Source organism: Ovis canadensis, chromosome 1, assembly GCF_042477335.2.
Source record: "Ovis canadensis isolate MfBH-ARS-UI-01 breed Bighorn chromosome 1, ARS-UI_OviCan_v2, whole genome shotgun sequence".
In the NCBI taxonomy this organism is placed as follows: Eukaryota; Metazoa; Chordata; class Mammalia; order Artiodactyla; family Bovidae; genus Ovis; species Ovis canadensis.
Genome location: NC_091245.1, coordinates 253,672,203 through 253,692,932, shown reverse-complemented (window position 1 = coordinate 253,692,932; position 20,730 = coordinate 253,672,203). Strand labels below are relative to the sequence as shown.

Here is a 20,730-nt window from a genome sequence, read left to right as displayed (position 1 = left end):
GTATCTAAGGTTCCTCTGCATCCATGGATTCAACACTCATCGTGGAGTTCAGAATCATTTACTACTGAAAACAATCTGCACATAAGTGGACATACAGAGTTCAAACCATGTTCTATAAGAGTCAATTGTACATACAATAGAATATTCAGTTCAGTTGCTCAGTCGTGTCCAACTCTTAGTGACTCCATGGACTGCAGCATGCCAGGCCTCCCTGTCCATCACCAACTCCTGGAGTTTACGCAAACTCATGTCCATTGAGTTGGTGATGCCATCCAACCGTCTCATCCTCTGTCATCCCCTTCTCCTCCTGCCTTCAATCTTTCCCAGCATCAGGGTCTTTTCCAATGACTCAGTTCTTGGCATCAGGTGGCCAAAGTACTGGAGTTTCAGCTTCAACATCAGACCTTCCAATGAACATTCAGGACTGATCTCCTTTAGGATGGACTCGTTGGATGTCCTTGCAGTCCAAGGGACTCTCAAGAGTCTTCTCTAACATTACACATCAAAAGCATCAATTCTTCAGCACTCAGCTTTCTTTATAGTCCAACTCTCACACCCATACATGACTACTGGAAAAACAGCTTTGGCTAGATGGACCTTTGTTGGCAAAGTAATGTCTCTGCTTTTTAATATGCTGTCTAGGTTGGTCATAACTTTTCTTCCAAGGAATAAGTGTCTTAATTTCATGGCTGCAGTCACCACCATCTGCAGTGATTTTGGAGCCCAAAAATATAAAGTCTGTCACTGTTTCAACTGTTTCCCCATCTATTTACCATGAAGTGATGGGACCAGATGCCATGGATCTTAGTTTTTTGAATGTTGAGTTTTAAACCAACTTTTTCACTCTTCTCTTTCACTTTCATCAAGAGGCTTTTCAGTTCCTCTTTGCCTTCTGCCATAAGTGTGGTGTCATCTGCATATCTGAGGTTATTGATATTTCTCCCGGCAATCTTGATTCCAGCTTGTGCTTCATCTAGTCCAGCATTTCACATGATATACTCTGCATATAAATTAAATAAGCAGGGTGACCATATACAAACTTCATGTACTCCTTTCCCGATTTGGAACCAATCTGTTGTTCCATGTCCAGTACTGACTGTTGCTTCTTGACCTGCATAGATTTCTCAGGAGGCAGCTAAGGTGGTCTGGTATTCCCATCTCTTTCAAAATTTTCCACAGTTTATTGTGATCCACACAGTCAAAGGCTTTGGTGTAGTCAATAAAGCAGAAGTAGATGTTTTTCTGGAACTCTCTCACTTCTTCGATGAGCCAATGGATGTTGGCAATTTGATCTCTGGTTCCTCTGTGTTTTCTAAATCCAGTTTGAACATCTGGAAGTTCACAGTTCATGTACTGCTGAAGCCTGGCTTGGAGAATTTTGAGCATTACTTTGCTAGCGTGTGAGATGAGTGCAAATGCATGGTAGTTTGAGCATTCTTTGGCATTTCCTTTCTTTGGGATTGGGATTGGAATGAAAACTGACCTTTTCCAGTCCTGTGGCCCCTGCTGAGGATCCAGACTTAAAATTCTGACACATGCTACAACATGGATGAATCTTGAACACATCATGTTAAATAAAATAAGCCAGTCACAAAAGGATAAATACTATAAGACTTCACTTATATGAGGTACCCAGAGTAGTCAAATCAATAGACACAGAAAGTAGAATGATGGCTGCCAGGAGCTGCACGGAGTGAGGAATGGGCAGTTACTATTTAACCAGTATAGAGTTTTAGTTGGGAAGATGAAAAAAAGTCTGCAGATGGATGGTTGAGAATTGTTGTACAACAATGTTAATGTATTAAAAGCCACTGAACTCTACACTTTAAAATGGTAAATTTTATGTTAGGGAAATAATTTGTCACAATAAAAAAAAGAGGGGAAAAAATTAACCAGCAATGAATAATGAGAAACTGAAACAGAAAATGCAAACACTTGCAATACCATCGAAATAGTAAACAGTTACGAGAGAAGACTGATGGAACGTGGAAAACCAGTGCACCTTAAATTATTAAACACTGTTGCAAAAAGTTAAGGGAAAACCTAAACAAATGGAGAGATACCACATTCATGGATCAGAACATTCAGTATTGTTAAGATGCCAGTTCACCCCAAATGGAAACACACATACAATAAAATCTCATCAGGCTTTCTTTGTAGAAATCAACAACAGAATTGGAAAATTCACCTGGAAATGTTAAGAATCTCAAATACCCAACACAGATAAGGAAGGACACTACATAATGATCAAGGGATCAATCCAATAAGAAAATTTGAGAATTGTAAATATATATACACCCAACATAAGAGCACCTCAATATATAAGGCAAATATTAACAGCCATAAAAAGGGAAATCAATAGTAACACAGTAATAGTGGGGGACTTGAACACTCCAGTTATATCAATGGATAGATCATCCAGACAGAAAATCAATAAGGAAATACAAGCTGTAAATGATACATTAGACCAAATGAACTTTATAGTTTTATATTTATAGGGCATTCCATCTGAAAGCAGAATATACTTTCTTCAAGCACATATGGAACATTCTCCAGCACTGATCACATCTTGGACCATAAATTAAGCCTCAGTAAATTTAAGAAAACTGAAATCATATCAAGCATCTTTTCCAACCACAACATTTTATCAATTACAGGTAAAACAGCAACAACAACAATTGTAAAACACACAAATAGAATAGATTGTACTGTAGCAAATCAATCTCACCTCACCTCAAGAAACAACCTAACCTGGATTTCCCTGGTGGTACAGTGGATGAGAACCTGACTGCCAATGCAGGGGACATGGGTTTGATCCCTAGTCTGGGAAGATTCCACATGCTGTGGAGAAACTAAGCCTGTGCACCACAACTACTGAGCGCATAGGGTCTGTGAGTCACAACTACTGAGCCCACTTGCAACAACTGAAGTTCATGTGCCTAGAGCCTGTGCACCACAACAACAGAAACCACCACAGGGAGAAGCCTGTGCTCCACAAGAGAAGGCACCACATGAGAAGCCCGTGCACCATAAAGAAGAGTAGCCCCTGCTTGCCATACCTAGAGAAAGCCCACCTGTAGCAAGGAAGACCAAGTGCAACCAAAAATAAACAAACAAACAGGGACTTCCCTGGTGGTACACTGGATAAGAATCCACTTGCCAATGCAGGGGACACAGATTTGATCCCTGGTCCAGGAAGATGCCACATGCTGCAGAGCAACTAAGTCCATGCACCACAATTATGAGCCCATACTCTAGAACCCACAAGCCACAACTATTGAGAAACATGCTGCAGCTATTGAAGCCCATGTGTCACAATGAAGAACAGTCCCTGCTTGCCACAAACAGAGAAAGCCCACATGCAGCAATGAAGACCCAATGCAACCAAAAATAAATAAATACAATTATTTAAAATAAAACCCTAACCTTATACCTAAGGCGACTAGAGAAAGAACAAAACCCAAAGTTGGTAGAAGGAAAGAAGTCATAAAGATGAGAGCAGAAATAAATGAATTAGAGATGAAGAAAGCAATAGAAAAGATCATTGACAGTAAAAGCTGGTTCTTTGAAAAGATAAAGTTGATAAGCCTTTAGCTAGATTCATCATAAAAAAGGGGGTGGGAGGAAAGCTCAAATCAATAAAATTAGAAATGAAAAAGAAGTTACAACTGATAGCCCAGAATTACAAAGGATCATAAGAAACTACTACAAGAAATTATATGCTGATAAAATGGACTATCTGGAAGAAATGCAAAAATTCTTAGAAAGGTACAAACTTTCAAGGCTGAACCAGGAAGAAATAGAAAATATGAACAGACCAACCACAGGTACTGAAATTGAAATTGATTTGAAAACTTCCAATAACAAAAAAATGTCCAGGACCAGATGGTTTCACAGGCAAATTCTATCAAACATTTAGGAAAGAGTGAACATCTATCCTCCTGAAACTTCCAAAAACTGCAGAGGAAGGAAGCTCATTTCACTATTACCCTGAAACCAAAACTAGACAACATACCACCAAAAAAAAAAAAAAAAAAAATTACAGGCCAGTATCACTGATGAACAAGATGCAAAATCCTCAAAATACTAGCAAACTCAATCCAACAACACATTAAAAGGATCATACATCATGATCAAGTGAGATTTATCCCAGGGATACAAACATATGCAAACCAGTATGATACAACACATTAACAAACTGAAGAATAAAAACATGATCATCTCAACAGATGCAGAAAAAACTTCTGACAAAATTCAGCACCCATTTATGACAACAAAAAAAAACTCTCCAGAAGGTGGGCATAGAGGGAAACTATCTCAACATAATAAAAGGCCATATACAACAAACCCATAGTTAACATCATTCTCAAGAGAGAAAAACTTAGTTTTTCTAAGATCAGGAACAAGAAAAGGATCTCTACTCTCACCACTTTAATTCACATAGTTTCCCAAGTTCTAGCTACAGCTTTCTGAGAAGAAAAAGAAATAAAAGGAAATCTAATTGAAAAAGAAGAAGTAAAACTATCATTGTTTGCAAATGACATGATACTACACAGAGACAATCCTAAAGATGCTACCAGAAAACTACTAGAGCTCAGTCAATGTGGTAAAGTTGCAGGATACAAAATTAACACACAGAAATTTCTTACATTCCTATACACTAACAACAAAAATCAGAGAAATTAAGGAAATGATTCCATTTACTGTTGCATCAAAAAGAATAAAATACTGAAGAATAAACCTACCTAAGGAGGCAAAAGACCTGTACTCAGAAAACTATAAAATGCTGATGAAAGAGATCAAAGATGGCACAAACAGATGTAGACATATACTATGTTTTTGGATTGAAAGAATATAGTCAAAATGACTATACAATTCAAAGCAATCTACAGATTCAATGCAACACCTATCAAATTACCAATGGCATCCTTCACAGAATTATAACAAAAAATTTTTACAATTTATATGGAAACATAAAAGACCCTGAATAGCCAAAGTAATCTTTAGAAAGAAAAACAGAGCTGGAGGAAATCAGGTTCCCTGACTCACAGTATGGAACTGGCACAAAAACAGAAATATAGATCCATGGGACAGGGTATAAAGTCCAGAGATAAACCTATACCCCTATGGTCATTTAATCTATGACAAAGGAGGCAAAAATATACACGGGAGAAAAGACAGTCTTATCAATAAATGGTAATAGGAAAACTGGACTGCTGCATACAAAAGAATGAAATTAGGGGCCTCCCATTCCAGCAGTTAAGACTCTGTGCTCCCAATGCAGGGGCCCAGGTTCAATCCCTGGACAGGGAACTAGATCCCACATGCCACCACTATGACCCGGCACAGCCAAATAAATAAATTATAAATAAAAATAAACACATTAAAAAGATGTGCTGAAATTTCAGGGTAAAAATCCATTTTCAGGGAAAGAAATGAAATTAGAACACTAACACCATTTGTTGTTGTTCAGTCGCTAAGCTATGTCCAATTCTTTGCGGCTCCATGGACTGCGGCATACCAGGCTTCCCTGTCCTTCACTAGCTCTGGGATTCTTCTCAAGTTCATGTCCACTGAGTCAGTGATGCTATCTAATCATCTTATCCTCTGCTGCCCTCTTCTCCTTTTGCCTTCAATTTTCCCAGCATTAGGGTCTTTTCCAGTGAGTTGGCGCTTCACATCAGGTGGCCAAAGCACTGGAACTTCAGTTTTACCATCAGTCCTTCCACTGAGTATTCAGGGTTGATTTCCTTTAGGACTGACTGATTTGATCTAATGAACACCATACACAAAAATAAACTTGAAATGGAGTAATGATCTAAATGTAAGGCCGGATGCTATAAAACTCTTAGAGGAAAACAAAGGCAGAACACTTTCTGACATATATCACATAAGTATCTTTTTTGATTCATCTCCTAGAGTAATGAAAATAAAAACAAAAATAAACAAATTGGACCTAATTAAACTTAATAACTTTTGCCCAGCAAAGGAAATCATAAACCAAAAGACAGCCAAAGGTGTACGTTCAAGCCCTGGTTAGGGAACTAAGATTCCACAAGACATGTGAGATAAAGTATTTGCAAACCAAGTGACCAAGAAGGGAGTAATTTACAAAGCATATAGCTTATGCAAGCTCAATATAAAAAAAAAAAAAGAAACAACCCAATCAAACAATAGGTGGAAGATCTAAATAGACATTTCTTCAAACACATACAGATAGCAAAAAGCACATGAAAATATGCTTAACATCACTTATTAGAGAAATGCGAATCAAAACTACAATGAGATTACATTTCATACCAATCATAATAACCATCATCACCAAATCTACAAACAATAAATGCCGGAGAGGGTATAGAGAAAAAGGAACCTTCCTATACTGTGGGTGGGAATGCACATTGGTACAACCATTATGGAGAACAGTATGAAGGTTCTTTCAAAAAATACAGAACTATCATATGATCCAGCAATCCCACTCTTGGGCATATATCCAGAGAAAACTACAATTTGAAAAGATACATACACCCCAGTGTTCACTGCAGCATTGTTTACAATAGCAAGACATGGACCTTCTGTATAGCCCAGGGAACTCTACTCAATACTTTGCAGTTACCTATAAGGGAAAAGAGTCTGAAAAAAAGATACATGTAATATATAAATGATTTATTTTGCTGTACATCTGAAACTAGCACAACATTGTAAATCCACTATATTCCAATAAATTTTTTTTAGTAAATTTTAAAATGTTTTAAAAATTAAACAGCCAACATGATACTGAAAAAGAACAAAAGTAGAAGACTCAGAGTGCCTATTTTCAGATTAACAGTAATCAAAGCAATGTGGTTCTGGTGTAAACAAAGATACATATATCAATGGAGCAGGATAATCCAGAAATAGACCCACACATACACTGATTCTCACCAAAGATACAAAGGCAATCTAATGGAGAAAGGATAGTTTTTTTAAACAAATAGTGGTGGAACAACTGGATATTGTAACCTTGGGCTATGAAAAGTTGTCTTTATATACAAATCAAAAACACAATCTATTTAAAAAAAACAAAACTGATAGGGTGAACTTCATCAAATTTAAGTACTTATGCTCCTTCAAGACACTGAGAGAATGAAGACAAGTCACAGGCAGCATCTTAAGAAGTTAACTATACACTTACTCTTAGCAATTCTGGTCTTAGGTATCTACCAAGAGAGAAAGAAAGCATAAGGCCACAGAATAACACAATTTTGTAAAAGTTTTATTTGTATTAGCCAGAAGTGGAAACAAGTCTAATGTCCATCAACAGGCAAATCAACAAACTGCAGTATATTCACACAACATAGTAATCTGTTGATACATCCAGCAACATGCATGAATCTTAAAGTAATCACGTTGAGTGAAAGATGAACAATGATTTTGAGACAAGAAGACAAGAATACCATTTTAGAGAAGAACCAAGAAAATGGCCTTGAGCAAGTAGCCTTGACAGGCTTGGTACAACAAAAGTACCTGAAAGCTTGGGCCTCAGAGATAACACCCAGGGACCCACAGGAATAAAAAATTATCTCTGTTCCACTGATATATATATATATATATATATATACACACACACATAAATCTGCCACAAAGAAGAATCACTGAACTCCCAGTTCCCTGAAAGATATAAAAGAATGACACACATTACTAAGCTGTTTTTATGGGAGATAGACCCCCTCCAGATGAAATCTGCTGACTGCAAGCATGCAGACACCAGAACATTTGAAATCGGAAGGTTGATGATACCTGAAACTTCACCTTGATGTCAACCAATCCAAGAACTGAGCACAAGCTAATCAGGCACACTGTGGCCCCCTGCCTCACAATCCCTTTAAAACCGGACTTCCCTGAAAGTTCACCAGAATTTGGCACTCTTTTCCACCTTTTCCCTGTGCGCAAGCTATCCTTTCACTAAAAAACTTAAGAATCTTGTGGGAGCAATATTCATATTTCTCAGGTATTACTGACCAAGAATCTGGAGAGGGCCCAATAACAATTTTAATAAGCCCTGCCATCCTTCTGATCTCTCTTTCCTCCCTACCTAGATGTCAGTTACTCATAAGGTCATCATTTGTTAGGAATATCTTGCTGATGTTAATAAATAGTAGATCTATTTTCTCATTTGGACCTAAGAAACACTCTGTCTCATGGTTCCCTGTGTATTGCAGAAAGCTAAAGTCGATAGGGAAATCCAACACAAAAGTAAGAAAAAAGAAATTGAAGCTAAAGGACTTGTGGAGAAGTGTACAGAAGAGCTTGGTGGCTTTACACTGAGTGGTTTGCCAAAGGAGGTGGTGTGTGCTCAATCGTGTCCAACTCTTTGTGACCCCACAGCCTGTAGCCCTCCAGGCTCCTCTGTCCATGGCATTTTCCAGGCAAGAACACTGGAGTGGGTTGCCATTTCCTCCTTTAGGGGATCTTCCCGACCCAGGGATAAAACTGGTGTATCTTGCATCTCCTGCATTAGCAGGTGGATTCTTTAGCACTGAGCCACTTGGGAAGCCCACACTGGATGGCTGGAACAATACATAATAATTAGGACAGACAGTATAAAACTAGATTTTTTTTCCTCTGCTTATTAAAAGTTTAAACAACAGGAAGAAAATATTTTGTGCTATTTCAACTGTCAGTAGTAAATAAATGTATAGAGAATAAAAATACAGAATTGAAATATACAACAATAAGTTGAAGAATGTAATAATTATAAAACAATCTTGCCAATGTCATAGAATAAGGTAGACAGTACAAAGTAACATTACATTTTGAGAAGTCAAGAGTGCATATTTTAATCTTTAAGGTAACCACTAAAAGAAAAGCAAAAATCAGCTTTCTGATCCATATATTCCCTATGGAGAAAGAAGAGGGAGACTACATGCTGAGACTGATCACATTGATTTAAAACTGAAATCACCTGCTTAGATCTTTCAGTTCAGTCGCTAAGTCATGTCCGACTCTGTGACCCCATGGACTGCAGCACGCCAGGCCTCCCTGTCTATCACCAACTCCCAGAGTTTACTCAAACTCATGTCCATTGACTGAGTCAGTGATGCCATCCAATCATCTCATCCCGTCGTCCCCTTCTCCTCCTGCTTTCAATGATTCTCAACATCAGGGTCTTCCAATGAGTCAGTTCTTCACATCAGGTGGCCAAAGTACTGGAGCTCAGCTTCAGCACCAGTCCTTCCAATGAATATTCAGGACTGATTTCCTTTAGGCCCCTTGCAGTCCAAGGGACTGGCTGGATCTTCTTGCAGTCCAAGAGTCTTCTCCAACACCACAGTTCAAAAGCATCAATTATTCAGCCCTCAGGTTTCTTTATAGTCCAATTCTCACATCCATACATGACTACTGAAGAAACCACAGTTTTGACTATACTGACCTTTGTTGGCAAAGTAATGTCTCTGCTTTTTAATATGCTGTCTAGGTTGGTCATAGCTTTTCTTCCAAGGAGCAAGCATCTTTTAATTTCATGGATGTAGTCACCATCTACAGTGACTTTGGAGCCCAAGAAAATAAAGTCTGTCACTATTTCCATGTTTCCCCATCTATTTGCCATGAAGTGATGGGACCAGATGCCATGATCTTCGTTTTTCAAAAGCCGAGTTTTAAACCAACTTTTTTACTCTCCTCTTTCACTTTCATCAAGAGGCTCTTTAGTTCCTCTTCGCCTTCTGCCATAAGAGTGGTGTCATCTGCATATCTGAGGTTATTGATATTTCTCCCGGCAATCTTGATTCCAGCTTGTGCTTCATCTAGTCCAGCATTTCACATGATGTACTCTGCATTGATCTTAAGAGGACTGAAAAATTTGTCAAACTATATCTACAGATGCTAACACATGTTGTCTAAGTACAGAAAGAGGAAAACTGCACTGCAGAACATAGAAATGTTGTCTTTTAGTTTCTGCATTTCCCAGCAATCTCTCAATAACAATCTTTCAAAGTATTATTGTCAAACATCTATTAATTTCCTTGATCTCTCTGCCACATACACACAAAATCAATGTTTCCTTTCTCTCAACTGCAAAATATGCAGCACTAAACCATTCTAACACTGGAAACAAGTGTATGCCCCCCCCAAAAAAATGTGCCTGAAACTGTGAAATAATTCTTTTCCAGGAGCACTTCCATCTTCCCCAAGAAAGCACAAATTAACTAGTACAGAATAGAATATATGACCAATCTGTGACAGAATTGTACAAAAAATCAGGCAACACTGAGGGGCAGCAATTTCTTGGGAATTGCCCTTGAGGCTTTGCCCTTCATGTACTTAAGAAACAAGCAAGCAACTAGTTTCAACTGATCAAATTAGCATAGATACCCTTCCCCAGGGCTTTCCAGGTGGCCCAGCAGAAAAGAATCCAATCCCCAATGCAGTAGATGCAAGAAACACGTGGGTTCAATCCCTGGATCAAGAAGATCCCCTGGAGTAGGCAATGGCAACCCGCTCCAGTATTCTTGCCTAGAAAATTCCACAGACAGAGGAGCCTGGCATGCTAGTCCACGGGATGGCCAAGAGTCAGACACTACTGAGCACACACACCCTTTCACAAAACCAAGTTTTCACGCCCCCAACCTAATTCTGTCTGTTTCCCATGGCCGACTGGAACATGAGAATTCCTCTGTACACATTTAAAAGCTATATAATAAAACTCTGAACCCTGAAGTGAAAACTTAAATGGCCTATAATTCATTTAGGACAGATGAAATACTTGACAGAAAATATGTTGACACTCCATTCAAATCACCCCTTACCAATGAATACTCAAGCATTTTTCTTTGAATTGTCTAAAACCCTGGTAAATTCATAAGCCTTAATTATAATAATTCAGCTTGTAATTATTTATAGATCAATCTCTCTAAGGAAAAAAAAAACAGGTATCTTCCTTAAGAAAAGAAAAAAAAAACCCACACAGATCTCTCTGCCTTCAACTCCCTCTATCAGCACCACCTGATGGCTGCTTCCCACATCAGTAAGTTGATCAGTTAAAGCAATGGTCCCCAGCTTTTTTGGCACTAGCAACTGATTCTGTGGAAGACAATCTTTCTACAGATGGGGGAGGGGGGTTGGGATGATTCAAGTGTATTATATTTACTGTGTACTTTATTATTATTACATCAGCTCCACCTCTTACCAGGTATTAGATCCAAGAGACTGGGGACCCCTGAGCTACAGAGCTTCATATTTCTACATGTTCTATATCTGAGATGAAGGTCAAAATCAAATGCATAGAGAAATATGTCCAAAATCCCCCTCCCCACAGAGAGAGTTTAGAATATACTGTTGATAAGGAACGCTACCTAACAAAGCAAACCTAAAAACGTAAATGCTAGATCTTATTGACTGATAAATAACAGAAACAGGCTTGGCCAAAGAATGATAGTATCTTCCCTGGAGCTATGAACACCAACAGGTCCAGCACTGCTGGCCCCAAGCTGGCAGCCTAAATGAGGGCAGAACACCAACTGCCTGCAGCTTCATACCAGGAATTCTTAGTATCTCGTGCTGTTTCTCTCTGATCCCTGAAATTTAACTTATCACATCCTTCCAATGCTGCTAGCATAAACTGAGGGGACAGCCAGACCCTGCCTAAGGAGTACTGTCCCTTTAGGCAGCTAAACACCTTGTATGCAACAGGTACACATAATGCTGTGCCAACAGAAAACATTTATAATGATATACTGTTTCTAATCTGTAATGTCTTACACAACTAAATATTGATTTTTCCTACAAAAGATTTCTTTCTTTCAACTACAATAAACACCCAAGTTTTAAAAGAGGTTTTTTAAATTAGGAATTAAATATTCAATGTTATAACATTGCTATTTCAATAAAAAACTAAAAATTTTATAATCAATAATTCAAATATCTATTGAGCATCTACAACTAATAATAAAGCAGACATTTTCTCAGCCCTAGACAAAACAGACAAAAATATCAGCCCTCATGAAGCTTGCATTCTAACACAGAGATATACAAACAAAGTGTATAGTATATCAGCATGTTAGATGGTGGTAAGAACTATGGATAAAACAAAGCAGGGAAGGCCAGATGATATGTTGGGGGATAGGACTGCCAACTGTAAGTGAAGCAGTCAAAAAAGGAATCCCGGAGAGATGGTGATGTGACACTTGAGTAAGCAGAGACGAAACAAACCACGCAGCTAAAAAACCACGCATGGTAGCGGGAAAAAGAACAAAATATACAAAGTCCCTGAGGTGAGAATGTTCAAGGAAAATGTTCAAAGAAAATCAAGAATGCCAGTGTGACTGGAATAGAATATGCAAGAGGTGCAACACAGGGACAATCATGTAAGATCATGGTAAAGAGTTTTGGATTTTTCCCTTAAAAAAAAGAAAAAGTGAAGTTAGAGAGTGCTACAATGTTGAGAGCACATTGAAAAAGGCAAGGCTTGGAGTAGGGAAACCAAGAAAGACACAGGAAAGAAATGAAAGTGACTTGGACCAGAGTGGAGACTAAAAGACAAAAGTTTGGGGAGGAAATCCAGGTATGGTTTTGGACATGTTAAAAAGTTCTACATGCCTAATTAGCCATCCAATAGAGATATCAAGTAGGATGCAGGATGTAAATATGCAATTAAGGGAAGAAGCCTGTGCCACAGATTTAAAAGTACTATGACTTAGACTGAGCATCACCAAAGAAGTTAGAATTTATAGGAAAAAGAAAGGTCGGAGAAGGCAATGGCAGCCCACTCCAGTACTCTTGCCTGGAAAATCCCACGGACGGAGGAGTCTGATAGGCTGCAGTCCATGGGGTGGCTAAGAGTCAGACACGACTGAGCGACTTCACTTTCACTTTTCACTTTCATGCATTGGAGAAGGATGGCAACCTAATCCTTCTTGCCTGGAGAATCCCAGGGACGGGGAGCCTGTTGGTCTGCCATCTATGGGGTCGCACAGAGTCAGACACGACTGAGCGACTCAGCAGCAGCAGCAGCAAGGGATGAGTACAACCCAGATAACCATGACGGTGTGATCACTCACCTACAGCCAGACATCCTGGAATGTGAAGTCAAGTGGGCCTTAGAAAGCATCACTATGAACAAAGCTAGTGGAGGTGATGTAATTCCAATTCAGCTATATCAAATCCTGAAAGATGATGCTGTGAAAGTGCTGCACTCAATATGCCAGCAAATTTGGAAAACTCAGCAGTGGCCACAGGACTGGAAAAGGTCAGTTTTCATTCCAATCCCAAAAAAGGCAATGCCAAACAATGCTCAAACTACTGCACAAGCTTGCACTCATCTCACATGCTAGCAAAGTAATGCTCAAAATTCTCCAAGCCAGGCTTCAGCAATACGTGAACCGTGAACTCCCTCATGTTCAAGCTAGTTTTAGAAAAGGCAGAGGAACCAGAGATCAAATTGCCAACATCCACTGGATCATGGAAAAAGCAAGAGAGTTCCAGAAAAAACATCTATTTGTGCTTTATTGACTGTGCCAAAGCCTTTGACTGTGTGGATCACAATAAACTGTGGAGAATTCTGAGAGATGGGAATACCAGACCACCTGACCTGCCTCTTGAGAAACCTATATGCAGGTCAGGAAGCAACAGTTAGAACTGGACATGGAACAACAGACTGGTTCCAAATAGGAAAAGGAATATGTCAAGGCTGTATATTGTCACCCTGCTTATTTAACTTCTATGCAAAGTACATCATGAGAAACGCTGGGCTGGAAGAAGCACAAGCTGGAAATCAAGATTGCAGGGAGAAATATTAATAACCTCAGATAAGCAGATGATAACACCCTTATGGCAGAAAGTGAAGAGGAACTGAAGAGCCTCTTGATGAAAGTGAAAGAGGAGAGTGAAAAAGTTGGTTTAAAGCTTAACGTTCAGAAAACGAAGATCATGGCATCTGGTCCCATCACCTCATGGGAAAGAGATGGGCAAACAGTGGAAACAGTGTCAGACTTTATTTTGGGGGTCTCCAAAATCACTGCAGATGGTGATTGCAGCCATGAAATTAAAAGACGCTTGCTCCTTGGAAGGAAAGTTATGACCAACCTAGATAGCATATGAAAAAGCAGAGACATTACTTTGCCAACAAAGGTCCGTCTAGTCAAGGTTATGGTTTTTCCAGTGCTCATGTATGGATGTGAGAGTTGGACTGTGAAAAAAGCCTGAGCGCCAAAGAATTGATGCTTTTGAACTGTGGTGTTGGAGAAGACTCTTGAGAGTCCCTTGGACTGCAAGGAGATCCAACCAGTCCATTCTGAAGGAGATCAGTCCTGGGTATTCATTGGAAAGACTGATGCTGAAGCTGAAACTCCAATACTTTGGCCACCTCATGCGAAGAGTTGACTCATTAGAAAAGACCCTGATGCTGGGAGGGATTGGGGGCAGGAGGAGAAGGGGACGACAGGATAAGATGGCTAGATGGCATCATTGACTTGATGGATGTGAGTCTGAGTGAACTCTAGGAGTTGGTGATGGACAGGGAGGCCTGGCGTGCTGCAATTTATGGGGTCGCAAAAGGTCGGACATGACTGAGCGACTGAACTGAAGGGATGAGTCATGGAAAATGAGAAGAATCAACAAAGGGATCAAAAAATAACCAGTGGGGTTAGAGGAAAACCAGAAGAGAAGATATTCTGGAAACAGCAAAGAAAGAATTTCAAGACAATGACAATAATAGGTAAAGGAACATAAGGATCACTGAGTTAAGCAACATGGAAGTCACCTGTAACACTGACAAGGTGTTTTAAGACTATCATGTAAGAAAATGTTTAACTCAGTACCTGTAAAGCTTTATGCTCCTTTTGAAGTTCTTTTATTTTATTCTGTTGCTGGCAAACCCTATTTACAGATTCATCCTCCATTTCACCAATTTTGGACTTCACACTCTCCATAATTTGTTCCAAGTCATTAGCTCGTTGTTCCTGATCTGCTGCTCGGCTTTGCTGTTGCTGAAGTTCATTTCTAGTAACAGACACACAATTCCTTCTCTTAGTAATAGAAACAAATCATATCAACCAACATATTCATCTAACAACATAACAACTTTCTAAAATTTTTTTGCATTCTTAAAATTTCTATAACACAAACCAACAGAGGAAACATAGGGTATCATTATATATCGAAACTATTACCAAATGATTTACCTGCTAAAAATATTTTTTACTTAATATTTAGTCAATGGAAAATTAAATTCCAAGATTATTTTTAAGCGAGTTATTTTTTTAAATGCATATAATTTGTTCACATACAATTCAAAACAGATTTTTTTCCATTTTCTTACTTAAGCTGTTTATTAGTTTCTATGAGCTCCTGGATCATGTTCTGTTGACGTGATGTTTCCTCCATCATTGTTTTTAAATTCTCCCTCATGGTCTGTGATGACTGTTTGTCAAAAATGATGAGATCTACATTTTTTTGAAATGTAATACACATAGTAAAAATGAAGATAAGAAAAAAATTAATATTGAAAATTTTTAACAAAAAAAGCCTTTTATCTTAAGGAGCAAGAATATAATTTGATTACCTTTCATATCTGTTCTTTTGACTAGAGATAAAGGCTTTAAGCCATGCATCATCAGCAGCACATTCATGTTTTCCCATTCTGCTTCCTCCCGCTACAATTACAAGGAGACAGAGGGATCAACTTTAAGATATAGGGTGAAGAAATGCCCTCTTATAAATAATTTCCTTTATTTTCAGAACAACAGACTTTTTCTCCAAAATCTTTAATATGAATTTTTATACACACATAATGATTAAAATTAAAACAGATTTATTTCTAACAAAATTAGACTAAAAAGGATGCAAATAAGCACGGATACTTACATAATTCCAGAACACATATATAGGTCTTAATGAGTAAATTAAAAGCCTAATAATTTCAGTGAATTAAACAGACCTTAAGTTTCTTATTTAACTGAACTTTTTATTTAGGGTTTTTTATTTAACTGTCACCTTAACAATGACCAGGGTCACAACAAAATCAAACATATCTGACTGGAAGAGCCAATAACTTAGGTAGTTCCTTGTATAATGGACAAGGTCTAACTATGAAAAGGAGTCTGTCCATCTAGGTGACTGATTATAGTAAAAATATTCTGAAAGACACTCCTAAGTTTTGTATCCCTGATTTGAAATATGTATTTACCCTGAGAAGGGAACTCTCTCCAAATTAAAAAAAGAATAAAATCTAACTATAAATAAAAACAATGGGGAAGAAAAGAACATAAAATACAGTAAGAACAGAAACAGATATTTTTAAAATGACATTTAAATTCATGATATTAACATCAATAACAGGTTCTTAAGTACAATGATCAATTTTAAAATCAAGTGTGTGAGATACTTTGCATTCTTTTTAAAAGACCTTAAATATCTTATATAACATAAGTATATTTGTAAAAAGGTGATTTGAGTAAATTTTCAATTTATTTAAATGCCTGAAAAGTATCTAATTTATTTAAATGCTTGAAAAGTATCTATTCTATTTTATTAGTGAATAGCAAGTAAATATTATAATAATGTTAATACTAATAATTTGGAGAATTTTTCCCCTCCCTCTCTCCTAGAAAATTTTTAAAAGTTCAAATAAAAGTATTACTCTTCATATCAATGGAGAAGGAAATGGCAACCCACTCCAGTGTTCTTGCCTAGAGAATTCCATGGACAGAGGAGCCTGGTAGGCTACTTTGCAGTCCATGGGGTTGCAGAGTCAGGCATGACTGAACAGCTATCACACTCACATTCAAATTCCCCTCAGACATTAAAAAATCTACCAAAATAGATAAGCAACAAGGATATACTGTATAGCCAGAGAATTATAACTATTATCTTATAATAACTTTTAATGGAATAAAATCTGTAAAACTATTGATTCACTATGTTACACACCTGAAGTTAATACTGTAAATCAACTATACTTCAATTTTAAAAAACCTATCACGACAAAAACCAAATTGTTCTGATGACTCTTTCGTAGGATTATGGCTCACAATACCAAACAAAATTTTCCTTTTGACTGCTGACTTTTTTCTGTTTCATCCTTTCTGTAACTCTCCCCACCCTGACCATTTTTTCCCCTTATTTTTGTCTTCTGGTCACAAAGATTAAAGAAACAGAACTAAAACTGTTGCTAGAATCTGTTTTGGGAGCCAAAAGCTCTGTGTGGGTATATAAGTGGAAACCTACTGCTGCTGCTAAGTTGCTTCAGTCATGTCCAACTCTGTGCGACCCCACAGATGGCAGCCCACTAGGCTCCTCTGTCCCTGAGATTCTCCAGGCAAGAACACTGGAGTGGATTGCCATTTCTTTCTCCAAACCTACTATGACTCATTAAAAAAAATGCTCTATAGAAAAAGTCACACATTTTGAATGACCAAATTATACAAATACTGTTCCCTGATAACTTTTTAAACATTTTTTTTTAATGTGGACCATTTTTAAGTCTTTATTGAATTTGTTTCAATATTGCTTCTGTTTATGCTTTGGTTTTTGGCCAAGAGGCACATAGGATCTTAGCTCTCTGATCACGGATTGAACACACACCCTACGCACTGGGAGGCAGTCTCAACCACTTGACTGCCATGAAGTCCTAATAACTCTTTTAAGAGAAAGAAGAACATCAGTTCAGTTGCTCAGTCGTGTCTGACTCTTTGTGACCCCATGGACTGCCACACCACAGGCATCCCTGTCCATCCCCAATTCCCAAAGTTTACCCAAACTCATGTCCTTTGAGTCGGTGATGCCATGCAACCATCTCATCCTCTGTTGTCTGCTTCTCCTCCTGCCCTCAATCATTCCCAGCATCAGGATCTTTTCCAGTGACTCAGTTCTTCACATCAGGTGGCCAAAGTTTTGGAGTTTCAGCTTCAGCATCAGTCCTTCCAATGAACACCCAAGACTGATCTTAGTCTTCTCCAATACCACAGTTCAAAAGCATCAATTCTTTGGCACTCAGCTTTCCTTATGGTCCAACTCTCACATCTATACATGACTACTGGAAAAATCAGTGTTGACTAGATGGGCCTTTGCTGCCAAAGTAAAGTCTCTGCTTTTGAATATGCTATCTAGGTTGGTCATAACTTTTCTTCCAAGGAGCAAGCCTCTTTTAATTTCATGGCTTCAGTCACCATCTGCAGTGATTTTGGAGGCCCCCCCAAAAGTCTGCCACTATTCCCCCATCTATTTCCCATGAAGTGATGGGATCAGATGCCATGATCTTAGTTTTCTAAATGTTGAGTTTTAAGCCAACTTTTTCACTCTCCTCTTTCACTTTCATCAAGAGACTCTTTAGCTCCTCTTCACTTTATGCCGTAACAGTGGTGTCACCTGCATATCTGAGGTTCTTGATATTTCTCCTGGCAATCTTGATTCCAGCTTACGCTTCATCCAGCCCAGTATTTCACATTATGTACTCTGCATATAAGTTAAATAAGCAGAATGACAATATATAGCCTTGATGTACTCCTTTCCCTATTTGGAACCAGTTGGTTGTTCCATGTCCAGTTCTAACTGTTGCTTCCTGACCTGCATACAGATTTCTCAGGAGGCAGATCAGGTGCTCTGGTATTCCCATCTCTTTCAGAATTTTCCACAATTTGTTGTGATCCACACAGTCAAAGGCTTGGGCATAGTCAATAAAGTAGATGTTTTTCTGGAACTCTCTTGCTTTTTTGATGATCCAATGATGCTGGCAATTTGATCTCTGGTTCCTCTGCCTTTCCTAAATCCAGCTTGAACATTTCAAAGTTCATGGTTCACGAATTGTTGAAGCTTGGCTTGGAGAATTTTGAGCATTACTTTGCTAGCTAGCATGTGAGACTGTGCAGTAGTTTGAGCATTTTTTGGCATTGCCTTTCTTTGGGACTGGAATGAAAAAATGACCAGTCCTATGGCCACTGCTGAGTTTTCCGCTGGCATATAGAGTGCAGCACTTTCACAGCATCATCTCGTAGGATTTGAAATAGCTCACTTTCACTAGCTTTGTTCATAGTGATGCTTCCTAAGGCCCCCTTGACTTCACATTCCAGGATGTTTGGCTCTAGGTGAGTGATCACACCATCATGATTATCTGGGTCATGAAGACCTTTTTTGTATAGTTCTTCTGTGGATTCTTGCCACCTCTTCTTAATATCTTCTGCTTCTGTTAAATCCATACCATTTCTGTCCTTTATTGTGCTCATCTTTGCATGAAATGTTCCATTGGTATCTCAAATTTTCTTGAACTGATCTCTACTCTTTCCCATCTCATTTTCCTCTATTTCTTTGCACTGATCACTAGGGAAGTCTTTCTTATCTCTCCTTGCTATTCTTTGGAACTCTGCATTCAAATGGGTATATCTTTCCTTTTCTCCTTCGCCTTTCTCTTCTCTTCTTTTCATAGCCTTCACAGTAAGGCCTCCTTTGACAACCATTTTGCCTTTCTTTTTCTTGGAGATGGTCTTGATCACTGCCTCCTATACAATCCTAATCCCTTTAGCCTACTTGTCACTTGTATAATCATACTGCTACTGCTAAGTCACTTCAGTCATATCCAACTCTGTGCGACCCCATAGATGGCAGTCCACCAGGCTCCCCCGTCTCTGGGATTCTCCAGGCAAGAATACTGGAGTGGGTTGCCATTTCCTTCTCCAATACATGAAAGTGAAAAGTGAAAGGGAAGTTGCTCAGTCGTATCCGACTCTTAGCAACCCCATGGATTGCAGCCTACCAGGCTCCTTCATCCATAGGATTTTCCAGGCAAGAGTACTGGAGTGGGGTGCCATTGCCTTCTCCGGTATAATCATAAGGGATATGATTTAGGTCATACTTGAATGCTCTAGTGGTTTTTGCTGCTTTCTTCAATTTAAGTCTGAATTTGGCAATAAGGAATTCACAATCTGAGCCACAGTTAGCTTCCAGTCTTGTTTTTGCTGACTATATAAAGCTGCTCCATCTTTGGCTACAAAGAACATAATCAATCTGATTTTGGTATTGACCATCTGGTGATGTCTACATGTAGAGTCTTCTCCTGTGTTTTTGGAAGAGGGTGTTTGCTATGACTAGTGCATTCTCTTGGTAAAACTCTGTTCACCTTTGCCCTGCTTCATTCTGTATGCCAAGGCCAAACTTGCCTGTTACTCCAGGTGTTTCTTGACTTCCTACTTTTGCATTCCAGTCCCCTATAATGAAAAGGACATCTTTTTTGGGTGTAGTTCTAGAAGGTCTTGTAGGTCTTCACAGAACCATTCAACTTCAGCTTCCTCAGCATTACTGGTCAGGGCATAGACTTGGATTACTGTGATACTGAATGGTTTGCCTTGGAAATGAACAGAGATTATTCTGTCGTATTTGTGATTGCATCCAAGTACTGCATTTGGGGCTCTTTTGTTGACTATGATGGCTACTCCATTTCTTCTAAGGGATTCTTGTCCACAGTAGTAGATATAATGGTCATCTGAGTTAAATTATGTTTGAAGAAAAACATAATTGTTTGCAAATTCCAAAATAGTTGAGAATGGCATTTTCCAAGTATAAACTGAAGAAGACCAGTCTAATGAAATAGTCATCAAATGGAAGAAAAGTTATGACCAACCTAGATAGCATATTCAAAAGCAGAGACATTACTTTGCCGACTAAGGTCCGTCTAGTCAAGGCTATGGTTTTTCCAGTAGTCATGTATGGATGTGAGAGTTGGACTGTGAAGAAGGCTGAGCGCCAAAGAATTGATGCTTTTGAACT

General features: G+C 38.6%; 1 protein-coding gene across 30 annotated transcripts in view; it reads right to left on the bottom strand.

Moving 5' to 3' along the window:
* Nucleotides 1-20,730, bottom strand: part of CEP70 (centrosomal protein 70) — a 96,798-nt gene that overhangs the window by 63,501 nt on the left and 12,567 nt on the right. For 18 of the 30 annotated variants that reach the window (XR_011251455.1, XR_011251458.1, XM_069564280.1 and 15 more), the window contains 3 exons: nucleotides 15,536-15,626; nucleotides 15,293-15,416; nucleotides 14,793-14,973 (listed from right to left, as the gene is read on the bottom strand). Coding sequence is in view for 27 of the 30 variants with exons in the window: in XM_069564280.1 (XP_069420381.1) it covers nucleotides 14,793-14,973; nucleotides 15,293-15,416; nucleotides 15,536-15,626 (396 nt within the window). In the remaining 3 variants the exon portion in view is untranslated. The remainder of the gene's footprint in view (nucleotides 1-14,792; nucleotides 14,974-15,292; nucleotides 15,417-15,535; nucleotides 15,627-20,730) is intronic. The other 12 variants (XR_011251469.1, XM_069564355.1, XM_069564402.1 and 9 more) reach the window with 2 other exon arrangements.